At 43.6% G+C, this 19,032-nt stretch overlaps 1 protein-coding gene across 1 annotated transcript; it reads right to left on the reverse strand.

Moving 5' to 3' along the window:
• Positions 1 to 2,636: 2,636 nt before the first annotated feature.
• LOC308287795 (E3 ubiquitin-protein ligase TRIM39-like) lies at positions 2,637 to 4,283 on the reverse strand (the record flags this gene model as incomplete). Its single annotated transcript, XM_080729075.1, has 1 exon — positions 2,637 to 4,283. One exon carries the CDS (start codon positions 4,281 to 4,283, stop codon positions 2,637 to 2,639), a length of 1,647 nt encoding a protein of 548 aa, XP_080585201.1.
• Between the last annotated feature and the right edge of the window lie 14,749 nt (positions 4,284 to 19,032).

The raw sequence follows: 19,032 nt of genomic DNA on the forward strand, positions 1-19,032 counted from the left end.
AGTCACCAGACCCCTGAATCGCCTAAACATATTTTTAAAGGGCCGTGGCTAGCGATTCAAGGGCTGGAACCAGGCTACCTTCCAGGAACACCGTTCAATAACACTGTGATAATGGACATGAACATACACACAAAGTCAATATTGAAAATATACGCTAAAAAACTCTAAATCCTAGTGTAAAGTAAAAAAAAATATTTTTTTAGAAAATGGGGAGAGAGATGGGGAATGACATGTGGCAAAGGTCGTCTGGATCGGGAATCGAACCGGCGACGCCAGCAGGCATCATAGCCTAGTATGTGTTATGCGCCTTGACCACTAGGCCAGCGGGCACCCCGTGTAAAGTAAAAATACCTAGACCTAAAAGGTACCTAAACTAGAGTAATGTAGCCTACTTAGTTACATTTCACCACCGCCTCCAACCATCCTCACTCAGCCCTCCAGACTCCTGCCTCAGAGTGGCCAGCAGTACGTACAGTACAGTACAGTACGTGGCCATTGGCCAGCACTGGAAATGAGCCTTGAAAGTGTAATTAATGAGCGTAATGGTGAGATAATTAAAGGGAACAAAAATATTGATCAGGCCCGGCAAAGTGATTTTCTCTGGCCGTTACCTCATACAGGAAGGAGATAATGGGGAGTGAGGTAATGCAATGCGTTTGACCGGTTCATATTTTGGGGCGTTTTCCATCACCCCTGGGCGATGATCGCCGAGACGCATCAAGAATTTGTCACACGTTGAAATGGGGAGCATGCAGGGTGAACCCTGACTTTGTGTGATTTATTGGTAGCGGGTGTATATCTGTCCGAGGCGGAGTGAGTGTTATTTCTCTGCCGTGACTTCACTTCATTACGGATGGAAAGTGCCATAGGCTACATAGCAATCATATGATATGTCAGTCTCCCTCTGCCGTGAGTCACCTATACCAAAGATTGGTACATTTTGCAATGTGTGTGTCATTGTTCGTAAAGTTTAACCACTTAATCCCGATGTTATACCACTATGTGTTGTGTGAGTTTGTACTGTAGATCTACTGTTTGTCTCCGCCAGGCCAAAAGGCATGGGGAGACCCCCTGCCCCCTGTCCGTCTGTCTGTTACAAGCTAATCTCCGGCACTGTTGGCCCGGTCGCTGCCAAACTTTGAACTTTTTGCATGGGCCTGTTCTAGCGCCACCATTAGGCATATTTTAGCATAACACATTTTTTGACAGTACTCTATACAGATTTTGTCCAAAGATCATGCAAATCGGTACACAGTATCTCTACAGTCTTGTGATCAACATGGATCTGTTCAATTTTCCATATTCTATCCTGATTGTCTCAGATCGGCTTCCAAAGATTGCAGGATTGGTCCGTCTTGAACAAAATGCCTCAAATCATGAACGCAGCTTGTGATTTCTGCAAAATTCGGCAGGCACATTCCCGCTAGGTCAAGGAACAAATGTCACCCTTTTCACATTGGCCTGTTATAGCGCCACCAGGAGGCCACAATAAGATCTGGGCGAGACCTGTGTTTGGAAGAGCACTGCTTCTAGTCTATAATTGATAACACACAGCTACATAAAATAACCAATGATTAACATCAGAATCATAACATATTTTCATTTAACATTTTTATAGAAATTGCATTAATTTACAAGAAAATAAAAACTACACATCATTAATGAAAATTAATTGATGTTGGGTTCAACTTAAACTTGAATGCAATCAAATAAAACATACAATCAAGTCCTTATCCGAAGAAAGAAATATAGACACGATTTCAAATATAGACACAATATATCAATATCTACATACAAAATATAATTTGAGTTCAGTACCAAATTAAGATCACTCAAATTTTCAGAAAATAGCAGATAAAATCTGCCAAAAAGTAACAAGTCACTAAAGCTGTCAAATGCTGTAATTGTAGTGGAGTAGAAGTAACGGGAAAGTAAAGTAAAAGTACCTCCAAATTGTACTGTGCATTTGTAAGCACTTGTATAGTACTTGAGTAATAGTTACTTTGCATCACCACTGAGCAGCCAATGACTGACATGATAGCCATCGGCAGGTGCAGAGGGACATGGGTTGATATTAATGTTCTTAACTCAAAATGTATACATCACAGAGCTTAGAGCTTTGGATTAAATCAGAGAGCAAACCTGTGTGAATTTAAGAATATCTGTAGTGTGAAAATTGCGGACGAAGTGCCTTAACGAAAACATAGGTCATTCCTCCTGTGTTCTTCTCCAAACTAGCAAGTATCTCTACTGTGCAAGTGTGCATGTCCACAGTATAATGTGGATTTTTTTTAAACTGTGAATCAAGTGTCTAGGACGGCGAAGGTATGAAGGAATAGGAAGGGTCCAAAGTTTTATCAATCAAGTTTTAAAAGGTAAATATCAAAAACATTTCAAAAGATCTTGTGCACGGGCACGATTCCACAGTAAGCTGAACATGTTAAAGTTTGAATAGTGTTTCTTGGTGTACACTACAGTAAGTATGTACAGTAGGAGTAGATAGGTGCCAAGGTTAGTGTATAGTGTGCTTATTAAGTTTGTCTGTTTCAGTAGTAACTGGATAAACCTGTAAATCAACTGTCCATGTACACATTTATTGTCTAAATGAAAACAACCTTTTCATGCTGAGCTGAGATTTAATCAGTGTGATTGACAGGAGAGATGATCAGAGGAGCAGAGTTTCCACCACCATCATTAAGTCCAGTACTGAAGTATGGATAGAGTTTCTCATTGAAGGTGCAGCCAGTGTAAGAGTAGAGATTAACTCTGGTCTCCACATCATAAAAGGAGACCAGACCTTCCTCATAATCCACAAACACTCCCACTTTCCGGACCTTCTTTTTTACGGGGAGGAGGACAGCAGGGGAAGCAGCAGCACAGTACTCTGCTGCTTTCTTCAACACCATAGACCAGTAGCCATTGTTGGGGGTCAGACTTATTTGTCCCTTCCTGTTGATGGACTCTCGGGCAACTCCCAGAGACCAGTCAGTCTTCCCTTTAACCTGAACCTCATAGTAAAACCTTCCTGAGGAGAAGCTTTGTTTTCCTAAGACATTGACACCTACAGAGAATCTCTTTTTGTTGTATGGGAGATTCTTCGTCACATCTCCAAAACTCACTTGTTTTCCATCCTCAGACAGGGTGAGCCAGGGATTTGCTGTTTCAGGGTCCAGAGTGACATCCACTGCATATTTCTGGACCCTCCTCAGCTCAGCATCACGCAGCTCCTTCTCCATCACTTTACTGAGTGTCTTCTCCAGCTGAGCCAAAGCTGTCCTCACAGTCCCAAGATGTGGAGACTGATGGACAGTGACCTTTGTCCAGTCTTTGGTGGGTCTCCACCCAGTGTTGATGGCTGGGGTGTTCTGGAGGAGGTGGAGGTGGTCTTCAGTGTGTAAAAGCTGCTTCAGCTCAGAGCTTCTCCTCTCCAACTGAGTGATTTCCTGTTGCAGCTCTTTAATGAAGCCTTCAGCCTGTTTCCCTGTTGCTTTCTGCTTTTCTGTAATCACATCGATTACCTCCGCCTGGCTTCTCTGAATACAGCTGACCAGAGCAGTGAAGACCAGCACACTGTCTGCTATCACGGTGTCTGCATCTTTCTGGCTGAGCTCTACTGAGTGTTGGACCTCCTGAATCTTCTGTTGTCTCTCCTGAATCATCTGCTGAACTTCAGCCTCTGTCTTTCCCAGTTCAGCCTTCTTTCCTTCACAGGCCTCTTTCAGAGATACAATCTGATGTAACTTGTGGTCTGACTCAGTGCAGAACTGACAAACACACACATGTTCAGTCTTACAGAACAGCTCCAGAGGTCTGTCATGTTCCTTACACATATAGTCTTCCAGGTTCTTTACAGCGTCAATTAGTGTGTGTCGTTTTAATGCTGGGACCGTGTGATGGCGCTCCAGGTGAGTCTCACAGTAGGAGGTCAGACACACCAGGCAGGACTTCACAGCCTTGTGCTTGTACTCAGTACACATATCACTGGAGACTTCATCTGGTTTAGCAGGATCTGGGCTTATTGCTGAAGCTGTTTTCAGCTGCTTTGACTTCCTGAACTGGTCAGCCATCTCAGAGAGGACTTTATTAACCGAGAATGCTGGTCTCTTGTAGAAGGATTCTTGACATAATGGACATTTACACAAATGAGCGTTGTCCCAGTGATGTGTGATGCAGGTTTTGCAGTAGTTGTGTCCACATGGAGTGGTGATTGGATCAGTGAACACATCCAGGCAGATAGAACACAGGAACTGCTCTTCTGACAGGACACTGCTGGCACATGCCATTTCAACACACTGAGAATAAAAGTGAAAGAAATGATTATGAATGAATCTGATAAGCATATACCGGTATGCAAGATAGGCACCTATGTGCTCTCATAGATAGCATAGATAGACAGCACATAGGCAAACAAACCTTTTAAAGATAATACAAGCCTTCTTTTTTTAGTGAAAACATACAGCTTACGAGGGAGGGACGGGAATCAATCTTTCACAAAGGCACATTCTGACGTCAACACAGCCTTGTTGACAGTTACAGTATTGAAAGCTGTGACTTTTACCTAAGTTAAGATCAAGGAATACGAATAAGATCATGTGTGGATACATTCTCTGTTAATAATATATATTTTATTATCTAATATATGATTTGTTGTACTCACCTGTCTTTCAGTATTTCTGTAAAAGTTCTGTTGAATGGAGGTTTTGTAGAGAGTGTGTGCAGTGCGCTGCCTGCCACCAACTTCTGTCAGGGTTTTACTTTCAGTTTAGATTTACTGAGGAACTCCTCCTTGTTACAGTTAACCCTTCACAGCCTCCACTCTGGCCAGGCCGAAAGGCATGGCCGAGATTAGGTTTTACACCCTGTCAGTCCATCCATCCGTCCATCCTGATAGAGTGAACAATGTCGTCATTGTCGTGTGAAAACCTTGTATGTCCAAAACTGTTCGTTTTGCATTTACCATTTTAAAAATGATTTAAACTAGTGAAAACAGCTGCTTCACTACTTTTGTGTGACGGCCTTGTTGCTTTGCGAAAAATGTACACATTTGAAACTTGGAGATACAAGGTTTCTGCCCGACAGTATATGTATTTATCACTCTTTATCAGTCATTTCATTTGTATGTGCTTGTTCATATTAGGAAGCCAGCATATCTATGGACATAGGTGATTTTAAGGGGTGTCCTTGGGTGCACTTGCACCCCCTGGCCACCAGGCGGCCATTTTTTTTATTTTTTTTTGTAATGTAACTTTATTTTATAATTATTAAATAAAACAGTGATCGTGATTTGTAAAATGTGCGCAAAAAGAGAGGTGGAGGGGCAAGTATTTCAGCTTGCTTGCTTGCAATGTAAGACCTACTTAGCCTATTTATTTTGAATCAACTTGCTTGGCGGTGGCACTCGGCAGGCACTGTGGGTGGGCTGTGAGATTAACACCTGTGCTGGCCGGCTGTGTGACTCTCTGATATGATGACCAGTGGTGTGATATGGATTTTAGAAGTGTGGGTCCTCTAAATTCATGACGTCATGCACGCAAGCTGTTTTTATTGATAAAGGGTTGATAAGCAAAATAAGTGCCCACGCGAGCCCATGGCATCTCTACTTTGGGACAACTAAAAACGTATTTACGGACAACCATGACTGATAAAATAGTGTCAGATATAGGCATTTTACAGATTGAGAAAGTACACGAAATTAAAGTGCAGAAAATGATCGGTATGCAAGTGCCAAAAACCGGAGGCTGCAGTTCATTGTGTAATAAGGATGTGTCTGTCTACTATTATTTGTTTTTGTGAAATGCTTATTTGACACTGTAAATGACTGCTTGATTGCTTGATGAATGATGATTAACTTGATGTTTGGCTTTATGTCCTGGCTGTGCTGCCTCTGTCTGCAAAATAAGTAAATAAATCCTATAGACATATGCTCATGGTGTCTAGAAAAAGAAGCAACTGTTTTACACTTTTTTTGTTTATATTGTGTTACATAATTTTGTGTAAAAAATTAACAGCAGAAACCCGTTAAAACAACATTACAAAACCGCTAATAAACATAGAGGTCTTGCACCCCCTGATGGAAGAGGCTAGAATCGCCTATGTCTATGGAGTATCTGTTTGATTAAAATGTCTGTGACTCTGAGGCTGTTATCAGCATTGTTTTGGTGGAATCTCACAGAAAGCCATAATATCAAGTTAACACCAGAGTTGTTTACAGCAGGGGTTCCCAAACTTTTTTGTCTCAGGGCACCCCATGAATATCTTTTTAATCCGAGGCACCCTTTATTATAATTTTCACTCACAGCACCTTATATTTATAGCATATCGTCGTTGTCGGGTGGAAACCTTGTATGTCCAAAACCGTTTGTTTTGTTGCGACCGTCAGGGAGCAGTTTACTATGAAAACCTCCACCGGCCGTCCGTCCGTCCGTCGGTCACACGTCACACGTCACACCTTTGCCCTGCTCATATCTCCGCATCAGTATATAGGGCTTGTTTGTTTATTGTATGACATCACGCCACATCATCAGCTGTGGACTCTGTGATGTCATCGTATCGCATCAGTATATAGGGCTTGTTTGTTTATTGTATGACATCACGCCACATCATCAGCTGTGGACTCTGTGATGTCATCGTATCTCCATATATGGCCATCTCCGTATATGGAGATATAAGTCGGTTTATTGTATGACATCACGCCACATCATCAGCTGTGGACTCTGTGATGTCATCGTATCTCCATATATGGCCATCTCCGTATATGGAGATATAAGTCGTCCATGCCCAAGTATGGGCTGGTGAGGTCAGACTTTGTGTGATGCGTAGGTTATCTCCATATATGGAGATTCAACATTCCAGGCAATGCTCTCTTCCCTGGTGAGAATTGCCCCTTTATATAGGGCTTGTTTGTGTATTGTATGACATCACGCCACATCATCAGCTGTGGACTCTGTGATGTCATCGTATCTCCATATATGGCCATCTCTGTATATGGAGATATAAGTCGTCCATGCCCAAGTATGGGCTGGTGAGGTCAGACTTTGTGTGATGCGTAGGTTATCTCCATATATGGAGATTCAACATTCCAGGTGTAACTATGGCTACCCGTATGACGTGAGAGGTGGAGGTTGTGATATTTGTGGAGATAAGCGACCAACGGTCGCTTATCTCCCGATTAGGGAGTCTTACTGGTATTTATCATCTATAAAATGTACTAAACTAGTAACTAGTGAAAATCTCGCGGCACCCCAGGACTGCCGTCACGGCACCGCAGGGTGCCCCGTCACCCACTTTGAAAACCCCTGGTTTACAGTTTTGGTGTCACACCAACCCTAGTTGCCTAGGAAACCTTATGTCGACTGGCGGCTTTACGTAAAGACGTAAAAGAGGAAGAATTGATCTGGAACCATGTATTTCTGATGCTTGTAAAATCTCTTTCCTGGAATAAACCCAGACACTATTATAACTTATTGATGTCAATAATGATTTCACTGATAGATATGGGGTAATCATTTTTAAGCTATCACATCCGTCCGTCCGTCCGTCCGTCCGTCCGTCCATCCGTCCGTCTGTCGGTTACCAGCTAATCTCTGGCTCCATTGGCCCGATTGCTGCCAAACTGTGCACACACACACACACACACTCCCTGAATGCCAATTCAGAACCTCTGCCCCACATAACTAGCACCGCTCACTTCACACTAGGTGTGATGTTTTAAAGGGATATTCCACTTAAAAAAAAACTCTGCCTTGCATGGGTCTGCCTCCCCAGGCCCAGGGTTATGGAGTATCTGTTTGATTAAAATGTCTGTGACTCTGAGGCTGTTATCAGCATTGTTTTGGTGGAATCTCACAGAAAGCCATAATATCAAGTTAACACCAGAGTTGTTTACAGCAGGGGTTCCCAAACTTTTTTGTCTCAGGGCACCCCATGAATATCTTTTTAATCCGAGGCACCCTTTATTATAATTTTCACTCACAGCACCTTATATTTATAGCATATCGTCGTTGTCGGGTGGAAACCTTGTATGTCCAAAACCGTTTGTTTTGTTGCGACCGTCAGGGAGCAGTTTACTATGAAAACCTCCACCGGCCGTCCGTCCGTCCGTCGGTCACACGTCACACGTCACACCTTTGCCCTGCTCATATCTCCGCATCAGTATATAGGGCTTGTTTGTTTATTGTATGACATCACGCCACATCATCAGCTGTGGACTCTGTGATGTCATCGTATCGCATCAGTATATAGGGCTTGTTTGTTTATTGTATGACATCACGCCACATCATCAGCTGTGGACTCTGTGATGTCATCGTATCTCCATATATGGCCATCTCCGTATATGGAGATATAAGTCGGTTTATTGTATGACATCACGCCACATCATCAGCTGTGGACTCTGTGATGTCATCGTATCTCCATATATGGCCATCTCCGTATATGGAGATATAAGTCGTCCATGCCCAAGTATGGGCTGGTGAGGTCAGACTTTGTGTGATGCGTAGGTTATCTCCATATATGGAGATTCAACATTCCAGGCAATGCTCTCTTCCCTGGTGAGAATTGCCCCTTTATATAGGGCTTGTTTGTGTATTGTATGACATCACGCCACATCATCAGCTGTGGACTCTGTGATGTCATCGTATCTCCATATATGGCCATCTCTGTATATGGAGATATAAGTCGTCCATGCCCAAGTATGGGCTGGTGAGGTCAGACTTTGTGTGATGCGTAGGTTATCTCCATATATGGAGATTCAACATTCCAGGTGTAACTATGGCTACCCGTATGACGTGAGAGGTGGAGGTTGTGATATTTGTGGAGATAAGCGACCAACGGTCGCTTATCTCCCGATTAGGGAGTCTTACTGGTATTTATCATCTATAAAATGTACTAAACTAGTAACTAGTGAAAATCTCGCGGCACCCCAGGACTGCCGTCACGGCACCGCAGGGTGCCCCGTCACCCACTTTGAAAACCCCTGGTTTACAGTTTTGGTGTCACACCAACCCTAGTTGCCTAGGAAACCTTATGTCGACTGGCGGCTTTACGTAAAGACGTAAAAGAGGAAGAATTGATCTGGAACCATGTATTTCTGATGCTTGTAAAATCTCTTTCCTGGAATAAACCCAGACACTATTATAACTTATTGATGTCAATAATGATTTCACTGATAGATATGGGGTAATCATTTTTAAGCTATCACATCCGTCCGTCCGTCCGTCCGTCCATCCGTCCGTCTGTCGGTTACCAGCTAATCTCTGGCTCCATTGGCCCGATTGCTGCCAAACTGTGCACACACACACACACACACACTCCCTGAATGCCAATTCAGAACCTCTGCCCCACATAACTAGCACCGCTCACTTCACACTAGGTGTGATGTTTTAAAGGGATATTCCACTTAAAAAAAAACTCTGCCTTGCATGGGTCTGCCTCCCCAGGCCCAGGGCCTCTCCCCACACACACCCATTGTAACTTCAAACTCCATTTTAACCATGATAGATTCATTAAAAACACCCATTATTTTTTCTGGTGACTCATACTGCCCTCCTAATACGTGAGCAGGCCGTGTTTTTTTTTTTATAACATTTTTCATTTATTTTTTAATAATTTAGTTTTGTATTAAATTTTTCTCATTTTCCCAAAGAATTATTAAAAATAAATGAAAAAGGTTATTAAGAAAACACAGCCAGCTCACGTATCAGGACTCAGAAGGGTAGTATGAGTCACCAGAAAAAAATATATTTTTTCTTTTTCATCAAATTTTTAATGAATCTATCATGGTTAAAATGAAGTTTAAAGTTACAATGGGTGTGTGTGGGGAGAGGCCCTGGGCCTGGAGGGCCTGATAACATTTACATCAAATATCTAAATATTGAATGAAGTAAATTAAAAACTGTTCAGGGTGTTCATAAAAGCCTGATTAGATGATAAAGTGACCAAAAGTTTTTTTGAAAGTGGAATATCCCTTTAAATAAGGATAGCAGGATGAAAGTGGTGAAGCCGATTCTTTTTTCGACGTCGGTTGACCATGAACCCACGAAGGACCTCTGGGGTCACTTTTCCGCTGGCCCTGCATAACAAGTAGCGTGGCGCTCCTGGATGACTGATGAAAACCACTCCCCTACCGGACACAATCAATAAGAGACAAAAAAGTCCAACAGAAGGAAATGGCCACGGCACACAAATGCAGCGCAAATGATTATCAGCTTTGACGTTGGCAGAGGTAAATTGTGCTGGAATGGCCAATGCGTTCGCACAAACGCAATAAATTAATGGCACAGTATCCTTGCGTGACCTACAGCCAGATTGTCGAGCTAGATTTCAGTCAGAATCATCAATTAACCAAATACGAACAAAACCCTCTCCAATGCACAAGGCTGCACTTTGAAATTGGGATCAAACCTGGAACTTAAATATGAACCCCCCCCCCCCCCCCCCCACCCCCAAAAAAGAAAGAAAGAAAAAATGGAAGATGATGATATTTCTTGAAATGAGATGAAATGATTGGCTGACACACAATGTCTTATAATTAGTCCTATTGGGTTTTGTGCTTGTGTCTACAAATGTGTGTGTGTGTGTGGGTGTGTGTGTGTGTGTGTGTGTGTGTGTGTGTGTGTGTGTGTGTGTGTGTGTGTGTGTGTGTGTGTGTGTGTGTGTGTGTGTGTGCGTGCGTGCGTGCGTGCGTGCGTGTGTGTGTGTGTGTGAGATTGAATCTCATCATGCTGTCTCCTCTCCTCTCCTCCCCTCCCCTCCCCTCCTCTCCTCTCCTCTCCTCTCCTCTCCTCTCCTCAGTGTGGCTAATGAGCCTGCAAAGCCTGATGACCAGATGAGAGATGGTCAGTGGGAGTGACAGGTTTATTTTTGGGCCTCTCCGTGCGGCAGCGAGCATGAAAAATGATGTGCTAGTCTGAATAATTAAGCAGCCCTCCGAGCTCAACCGATCCGCCCTACCAGAGATCAATAGACGACATTGAGATCGGCTATGGCTATGGCCATGCTGCCGTGTGTTCTAAAACGGCCCGTGGAGCCACAGACTAGAGACTGGGAGGCAGGGGTGCTAAATTTGTAGGCGAGGTGGTGCTGCTCAGATTTTGGGGGATGATCAAATGATTTAGGCAGCCCAATAATGAGCAGACATGGTTGATTTCAGCTACATCGCTGTTGTCGGGTGGAAACCTTGTAGCCATGAATTATAACTCCCTTGGTCCTCTAACTCAGGGGTTCCCAAACCTTTTTGTCTCAGGGCACCCCACAAATATTTTCTTAATCCGAGGCACCCCTATCATTTTCACTCCCAGCACCTTTATGCTTTATAGCATGTCGTCGTTGTCGGGTGGAAACCTTGTATGTCCAAAACCATTCGTTTTGTATTTATCATCTATAAAATGTAGGCTAAACTAGTGAAAACAGCCGATCTACAAGCAGTGCTTGTAGATCGGCTTGTAGATCGGCTGTTTTCACTAGTTTTGTGCGACAGTCTTGTATGATGAAGCAGGGCTTTGCTTTACCAAAAGACGTACACATTTGAAACTTGGAGATACAAGGTTTCTGCCCGACAGTGATGATATTTTAGTGATTATGTTGCGAGGAAAACGTTGAGATAATAGCCATTTTGGTTAGAACTGACTGAAAATAACGTTGTACTTCAAGTTTAAAATGATATTAAATATTTTCTCAAGTGTCCAAATAAATTCCAAATCTATCTATAAATGCGAGAAGTCTCTGTGAGTCTTCCAGGGCCGGCCGTGACGGCAGTCCACCCCTGGACTGCCGTCACGGCACCCCAGGGTGCCCCTTCACCCACTTTGAAAACCCCTGCTCTAACTGCTCGAAAGATGCGCACATGCAAAATACAAGGTGCTCCCCTCATTGGAGCAAATGTTCTCTACCCGTTTGGAACCTCCTCTGGATGTGACAGTCCATGCACCTTGTATTTTGTGCATGTTTCGAGCAATTACAGGACCAAAGGGCCTCACCGGGTGTACTCCCCCTCTCGCCGTTATAACTCTCGTAGAGAGTAACGTCTTCCAAATAAAACTGCTCTACAGGAGTTATAATTTATGTCTAGAAACCTTGTATGTCCAAAACTGTTTACCATCATGAAAATGATCTAAACTAGTGAAAATACCGTACAATCAAACTCATAAACATGGTTTCACGTTCAATAGCCGCCATGCACCCCAATTCAAGTGTCGTATTGAATTTGCCTGGTGGTGCCAGCCTCTATCACACACTTCGTTTTGGTAAGAGAGTCTGGGATTGCAGGGAGAGATTCCATTTCTGTGGGGCGGGCTAAAGCCTGGTGAGCTCTTAATTGCTCCCTTTGAACTTCAAAGGGGTTGCACACTAAGGTAATTGATTGGGCCATACAAGTGTCAAAACCTCGTTAGTGTCAATGAAAGCATCAAAGACAACTACCTGTTTGATGCCTGTGACCTCGTTAGTGTTCTCTCTAATCAATGAAACATCAAAGAAAACTAACTGTTTGATGCCTGTCATAGAGGGGAGGGGGAGAAGGGAATGTTTTTGTATCCACATGCACAGCCTAAAGCCCTGATTGGCTAATCCTTTCCGGTGGCTGGTGGAAATGGATTCTCAATCGCGAGGCTCCAGACCACACTACACCACGGGGTGGTGTTGTGCGGTCTGGTTTATTAACCAGGCTAGTATTGAATAACACGCGGGCGAATGAATATTTCTCTGTGTCGAACATCAAATGCTGCGCCGGAGAGCCCCCGTGGGAGATTAGAGGGGGCTTGTTCTCTCCTAAAAAGGGTCTCTGACCTTGGCGGATGGCTCCCTGTCAGGGCCGCGGCGTTACAGCCCCCCCCTCCCCTTCGCCGCGATGGCGTCCGCGCTGCCATTGCTCGTGGGATGCAAATGTTGCTGTCACAACATCAAACAGCTGCTTGATCAAAGGTCAGCGCCCTCCTTTGTGTAGGTGTTTGATATCGAAATTTCTATTTCATCTCCAGCTGTCAAGGGCTGTTAGAGCTGAAGTGGAAGGGTGGGGGGGTGGGGGGGGGGGGGGAGAAACCATCCAGGGAAGCGATTGTAAAGCCTTAAAAGGAAGAGAGAGAGAGAGAGAGAGAGAGAGAGAGAAATATAGGGATGGGACGATATGAACATTTCATATCACGATTATTGTGACAAGAGAAATCGCGATTTACGATATTATTGCGATAATCAAAATCCATTATCCTGGGGTGGAACATTTCCCAAAAAATAGCAGATCTACAAGATGCGACGCGTTGTGAGCTTGTAGATCGGCTATTTTTTGGCAAAGACATTTGACAGAGAGTGAAAAAAAGACTGCATCAAATACGCACAGTATATTAGAAGTATACCTTTTACCAATTATAGAGGGTTTAAGTGATACCGGATATGTAGCTCGGCAAATAAAAGGTGAATTGATCCCAGTGCATGACGGAGCATGATATCCCGAGAAATAAAATCTCCACGATACAATTATCGTGAGTGTTTTTTATCACGATAAACGATAATATCGCTTATCGTCCCATCCCTAGAGAGAAGTAGCAGAGGCGTGGTGGCAAAGCACTCCGACACAGGAGGCTAAAACGCTTGTCGTTGCTTGAGTGCTCGTGATTATATGATACGTGCATTTATTTGCATACATTTGTGTGCTTTTGTCTGGATATTACATGACTTAAAGTCTAAATAGATGTGGTGCTGTACTGTAGAAGTGGTGTAAGTAGCATACTGTAGTGTCTCATGAACAGTGGTCTAATCGAATGCGATATTTTTGAAGGAATAGACATAATAACGTTTGTTCGATCTCTTTTCTTTGACCTGCATGGGAGTTTCAAATGTTGTAGGAATTCAGTGGAAATCATCATTTTTGATTAATTATAGGGGCATTGGAAACCAGACCAATCTGAATGTGGAATTATAGGATTTGTAAAAACAGTGGGGCTGGGAGTGTGTGTCGAATGGGCACCTGACTCTGTGACATATGCATGACATTATTGTTAAGAAAGAAGCCCACCTCTCTCGATCACAGCGACACACTGTATGTGTGGGATTCATAATGTTTGTGCGAGTGTGTGTGTGCTTGCGTCATCTCTGCTTACCTTGTGCGTTCATAGGCCTACTGTATGCTCATTTGTATGGACCTGTATACAGAATGGATTTGTGCGTGTGGTGGTACTGAGGAGGAGGGTGGGAAGACAAAGCATCATCACACACACACGCACGCACGCACGGACGCACGCACGCACGCACGCACGCACGCACGCACGCACGCACACACACACACACACACACACACACACACACACACACACACACACACACACACAGGGACGTGCAGAGAATGTTAGAGAGGCAGGGGCTGAAATTTCCAAAAGGGCCTTTTGGTGGAAATATCGAAAATAGCAGACTGCGGCGCGTTGTGAGCTTGAAGGTCGGCAATTTTCGTTGCGTGAAGCCAACCTGAACTAAGCATAATCAAGTGAATACTGGAGATGTGGCGTAACGGCATGGATTTCTACACAGAGAAGGCAATTCTTTCAACTTAAGACGCTGCATTCAAGTTCAGGAGAGTTTGGACATGGCAATTCTCTTGAATGCCAGTTATTGCATGGAAAGAGGGGCATTTGCATTTCTTTTACCATAGCAAAAACTGCATTCATGCTCTGGAGAGAGGGCACTTTTTGCAGACTTGTAAAAGGGTAGGGGCTCAAGCCCCCTCTGATGTCTATGTTTGCACGTGCCTGCACACACATTCTCTGATGTGATGTCACACCGTCATGGCGGCCATCCCTGGGAACCGAGCAGACCCACACACACACACAGTCACATCATCAGACACAAGTTTAATCACCTGCTCCAGTACCTGTAATCTTTCACCGAGGCGGTAGCAGGCCAGGCCACTCCACAAGCCTCATGCTCTGCACTGTATATTAGCATGGGAGGGGGTGGGTATATTGAAATTAGATTCACACACACTACACTAGACACCACTGGGACTTTTGGACCGACTGTAACGCAGAATTATCATTTTACTTTATGGCAGCCGCACCACCGCATCCCATGCAAATGGGATATCTCTCCGACGACGGGGGGGTGCGCGCACACAACCTGAGTCTGACCCGAGAAATAAATCTCAGTCCCATGCACACACGCGCGCACGTACGCACACACACACACGCACGCACGCACGCACGCACGCACGCACGCACACACACACACACACACACACACACACGCACACAAACACACCGTATGGCACACTGTAAAATATGAGCGTGTGTAAAATGGAAACCGGTTTGGTTCCATTTGTACTCTCTTGGAGTTAAATGAACACTAAGGAGTTGGCTGTGTGGGTGTGTGTGTATTCCCCGGCCAAGGCCATAGCAGTGGCATTATACCGTATGCATTTTATGCTGTCAATCAGTATGCTATTATAGTTTATGGATGGGTGCACACTCGGTAATAGGACATGATATAGATGCTCTGTTTGGCCTTGAGTACGGTCAACATGTTGTGTCAGGCACCCATGATTCCACAGAGAATGTCAAAGTGTCAAAACCGAAATGCTAGATTATTTTCGTATTAGTATTTTTTACGACTTCACCCCCTCCTCCCCACCCATAATTACAGATTTGGATAATTAGATATTGAAATGCTGAGGGCTTCCCGAACACATTTCATTGTGTAGGCTGCTTCATTATTCTGTTCACCAATTATAGTGTCTGTTATAAGGTAATATATCCTCATGGAATGAGTCAACTTTGTTTCCCAGACAACTCGTGGGTGTTGTTCTGTTTCTAGATGCTAGATGGCAATGTTGCTCTTCCACAGAATGAGCATCTACAAGGCAGCTAGGCAGGGGTGTCGCACCAAAGTCTGGGCCCTGGGTACAAGGATTCACTCACATTTTGTGCTTTTTAAAGATTGAAAAATAGCAGATATACACGCTCACAGAGCGGCATCTTGAAAAATAGCAGATCATCAATAGCAGCTCACAGAGTGCCGCGCTGCGAGCTTGTAGATCTGCTATTTTTGAAAAATTGTGAACATTTGTGCGGCGTCTGAATTATTTCAAAACCTTCTAAGGTTTTTTGAAAACCCTATGTTTCTATGTCAGTGCTGCTCAAATATTTTCATGTGAAGGACCCCCAAAATGATATGTATTTGGCCACAGACCCCCATCTCAAAATATTTAGTTCCAGGGACCCCCCCGAAGCAAAATTTGAGTTAGAAATGTAAAAAAAAAAGTACATAAAAGTACATAGGCATATATTCAAAGATTTGCACACATTTTCACGACTTTTCAAAAATAGCAGATCGCTGTGAGTTTGTATATCTGCTATTTTTCAATAGCTAAGTGTAAAAGTGTAAAAGCATGAAGGTCCACCTTGGGCCCTAGTAACTCAGTCCCAACCCCCCCCCCCCCCCCCCCCCCCTTGTGACGCCCCTGCAGCTAGAGTTTGTTTGCATGGTCTCACTTTTAACACAAATGTGATACACATTCATTTTTGTTGAAGAAGTATTGACAGGTTACTGACATCAGCGTCATGATTTTTTTTTTTCCTTTTTTTTTTTCATTCTGTCCTGTTTCATCCCATCAGGTTTGGCTTAAGACCTGGCGCCATCATAAACAAATAACAAATATAAGATTACTAAACGTCTCAAACCTCTCTGAGAATACTAAAGCAGTGGATCTCAAACATTTTTGGCTGCAGTACCTCCTTATACTGATTTCTGAAGAGTCCCCCCTTCCCCTGACTACAGCCTTTTGCTTAGAAAAATGTACATCAATAGTTCAGTTCCAAAACCAATATGTTGAAAATAAAACAGCATAATGGCAAATAAACATTGCTTTCTATTCAATAAAAGTTGTAATTTGGTTTGGACAAAAAAGTCTGTCAATGCCAGTTGACCATAACACTAAAATACATATTCCCATTTTCTAGTTTTTTCTCACGTTTTCCCTGCAGTACCCCTGCGTACCCCTAGGGGTACACATACCCCCATTTGAGAAACACTGTTCTAAAGTGTAGTACTTTTGTGGGAAGTACACTTCATAGCCTAACTCATCAATATTTTGACTTTAAAGTTGTACCATGTAACTTTTTTTATAAAACAAATCTTAAAATTGTCCTAACTGTTAAATCGCTAAAGTTTTAGAACACCCACTCCGTTATTTTCAGCTTCTGAAGCCTTCTCTTTATATGTTTTCTATGATCCTGGCCGTGGACCGGATTTCGCGCCAAAATGACGTAATCTGCATCATCTGTATACGTTGTGTATACGTTGCCCAATCACATCGCCGATCATGCACACATGGTACACTACCGGCCAATCACAGCGCATCTTGAAGTGGGGTCGCCATATTTGTAGTCGCCCGTGTGTCTCTTTACTCAAAAGGTAATCTCGCCTACCAGGCAGGGTGAAGTAGTCCGTTTCTCCGGAATGCCTGAACGCACAGGAACCAGGGACCCCTCTAAAGATAGCTCTCGGCGTTGTGGAGGCAGACGCGGGGGTGTGAAGGTACGAAAAACGGGCGAAAGACGCGAACGCGACCGCGGTTTGCTATAGGGCTACTGACCACTAGTTGAGCATCTTACACAGTATAGCTTTAAATATTAACTATCAACTATTATGAAATATAGCTAGCATCCTTTCAATTGCACTTGTCATTCAACAGTTAATTCGAGCTGTTTGCTGGGAGTTTTTGGAAGTTTCTCTTCTGTTATGACCTGTGCAAATTCAAATAAACATCAAATCCCACATTCCTCCCCAACACACAATCCATCAATGAATATAAAAGAGGGCCACACACTATGTCAATTGGCTTTTTATTAATCCAACAACAACAACCCCCTTCTTTGGTGCGTTCCAAAACAAATCTACTTGATGATCTCCCATCATCTTAACCTTTTATTAGGGGGAAGTTAGAAGAAAAAGTGTCACGTTAACTAACTAGCTCATGAATCATTGCACACACGCATATCCCGGTAGCACCGCGTGACTGTGATATATCTGTGACGGGGAGAGAAAAAAGCCCACCAGGCCGCTATAGCTGGGTTGGAGAGGATGATAACCAATCTAGAATCTACGCTCTTCACATGAGAACATTTTTACAGTATGAAATCTATAGTTGTATCGCCGAAATGTGAATTTCGGCGATACAACAGCGCGGCACCGAGTGCTGCGCTGCGAGCTTGTGTATCTGCTATTTTTGAAAGATCATGAAAACGTGTGCAAATAAATGTAATTTTGGGAGTCCTTGACAGGAAAAAGTTTGAGAACCACTGATTTAGAGGAAGGGTTTAGAAGCAGATCTACAAGCTCGCAGCGCGGCACTGAGTGCCGCGCTGTGAGCTTGTATATCTGCTATTTTTCAATCGTTAAAGCATAAAATAATGGTTAAAGTGGTTCAAATCTAACGCGACTCAGGCACGTTCCAGTTCGTTGAGGGTTAAACGATGACCAAAAAAAGAGATGAAATAGGCATCTTTTTAAACAGATTGCGTTATCATCATCAGACATAAAATGAATCAAGGGGCGAGGAGATGGATTCATTCCATGGGGGTAATTATTCTCTCCCACCCCCCCAGATTACAAATGAAGCAGTGGGCCTCATCTCGCCGCCTGTGAATAGGCTTTGTTTATGACGGAGGGGGCTCCACATAGCTGTGGAGCTCTGCATTAATTGCTTGACAGGCTCAATTCATATACTTGGTGGCATGGCCCGTGTTGCTTGATGCAAATAGCTAGGTTTTGGTCTGGAAAAACATGTTTTTCTCTTGTTGTTGTTGCTGCCGACGTGCGTTGATGTAGGCCAGTGGTTCTCAAAGTGGGGTCCGGGGAGAGACCCCCCAGCCACCAAGGGGTCCCCAGCAAAATGTCTTAAATGCAGCATCCAAATTTAGTTTGGTTTAGCCCAGTGGTTTTCAACTTGTTTCATGTCATTATTTATTCGACGTTTGAGCCACGGACTAGACGAGATTTAGCCTCTCTCTCAGACCCAAAACTGAGAATATTTAGTTATCTTTGGATAGGATTTTT

The sequence above is a fragment of the Nannobrachium achirus genome (assembly GCF_963921795.1).
Source record: "Nannobrachium achirus genome assembly, chromosome: 6".
NCBI lineage: Eukaryota > Metazoa > Chordata > Actinopteri > Myctophiformes > Myctophidae > Nannobrachium > Nannobrachium achirus.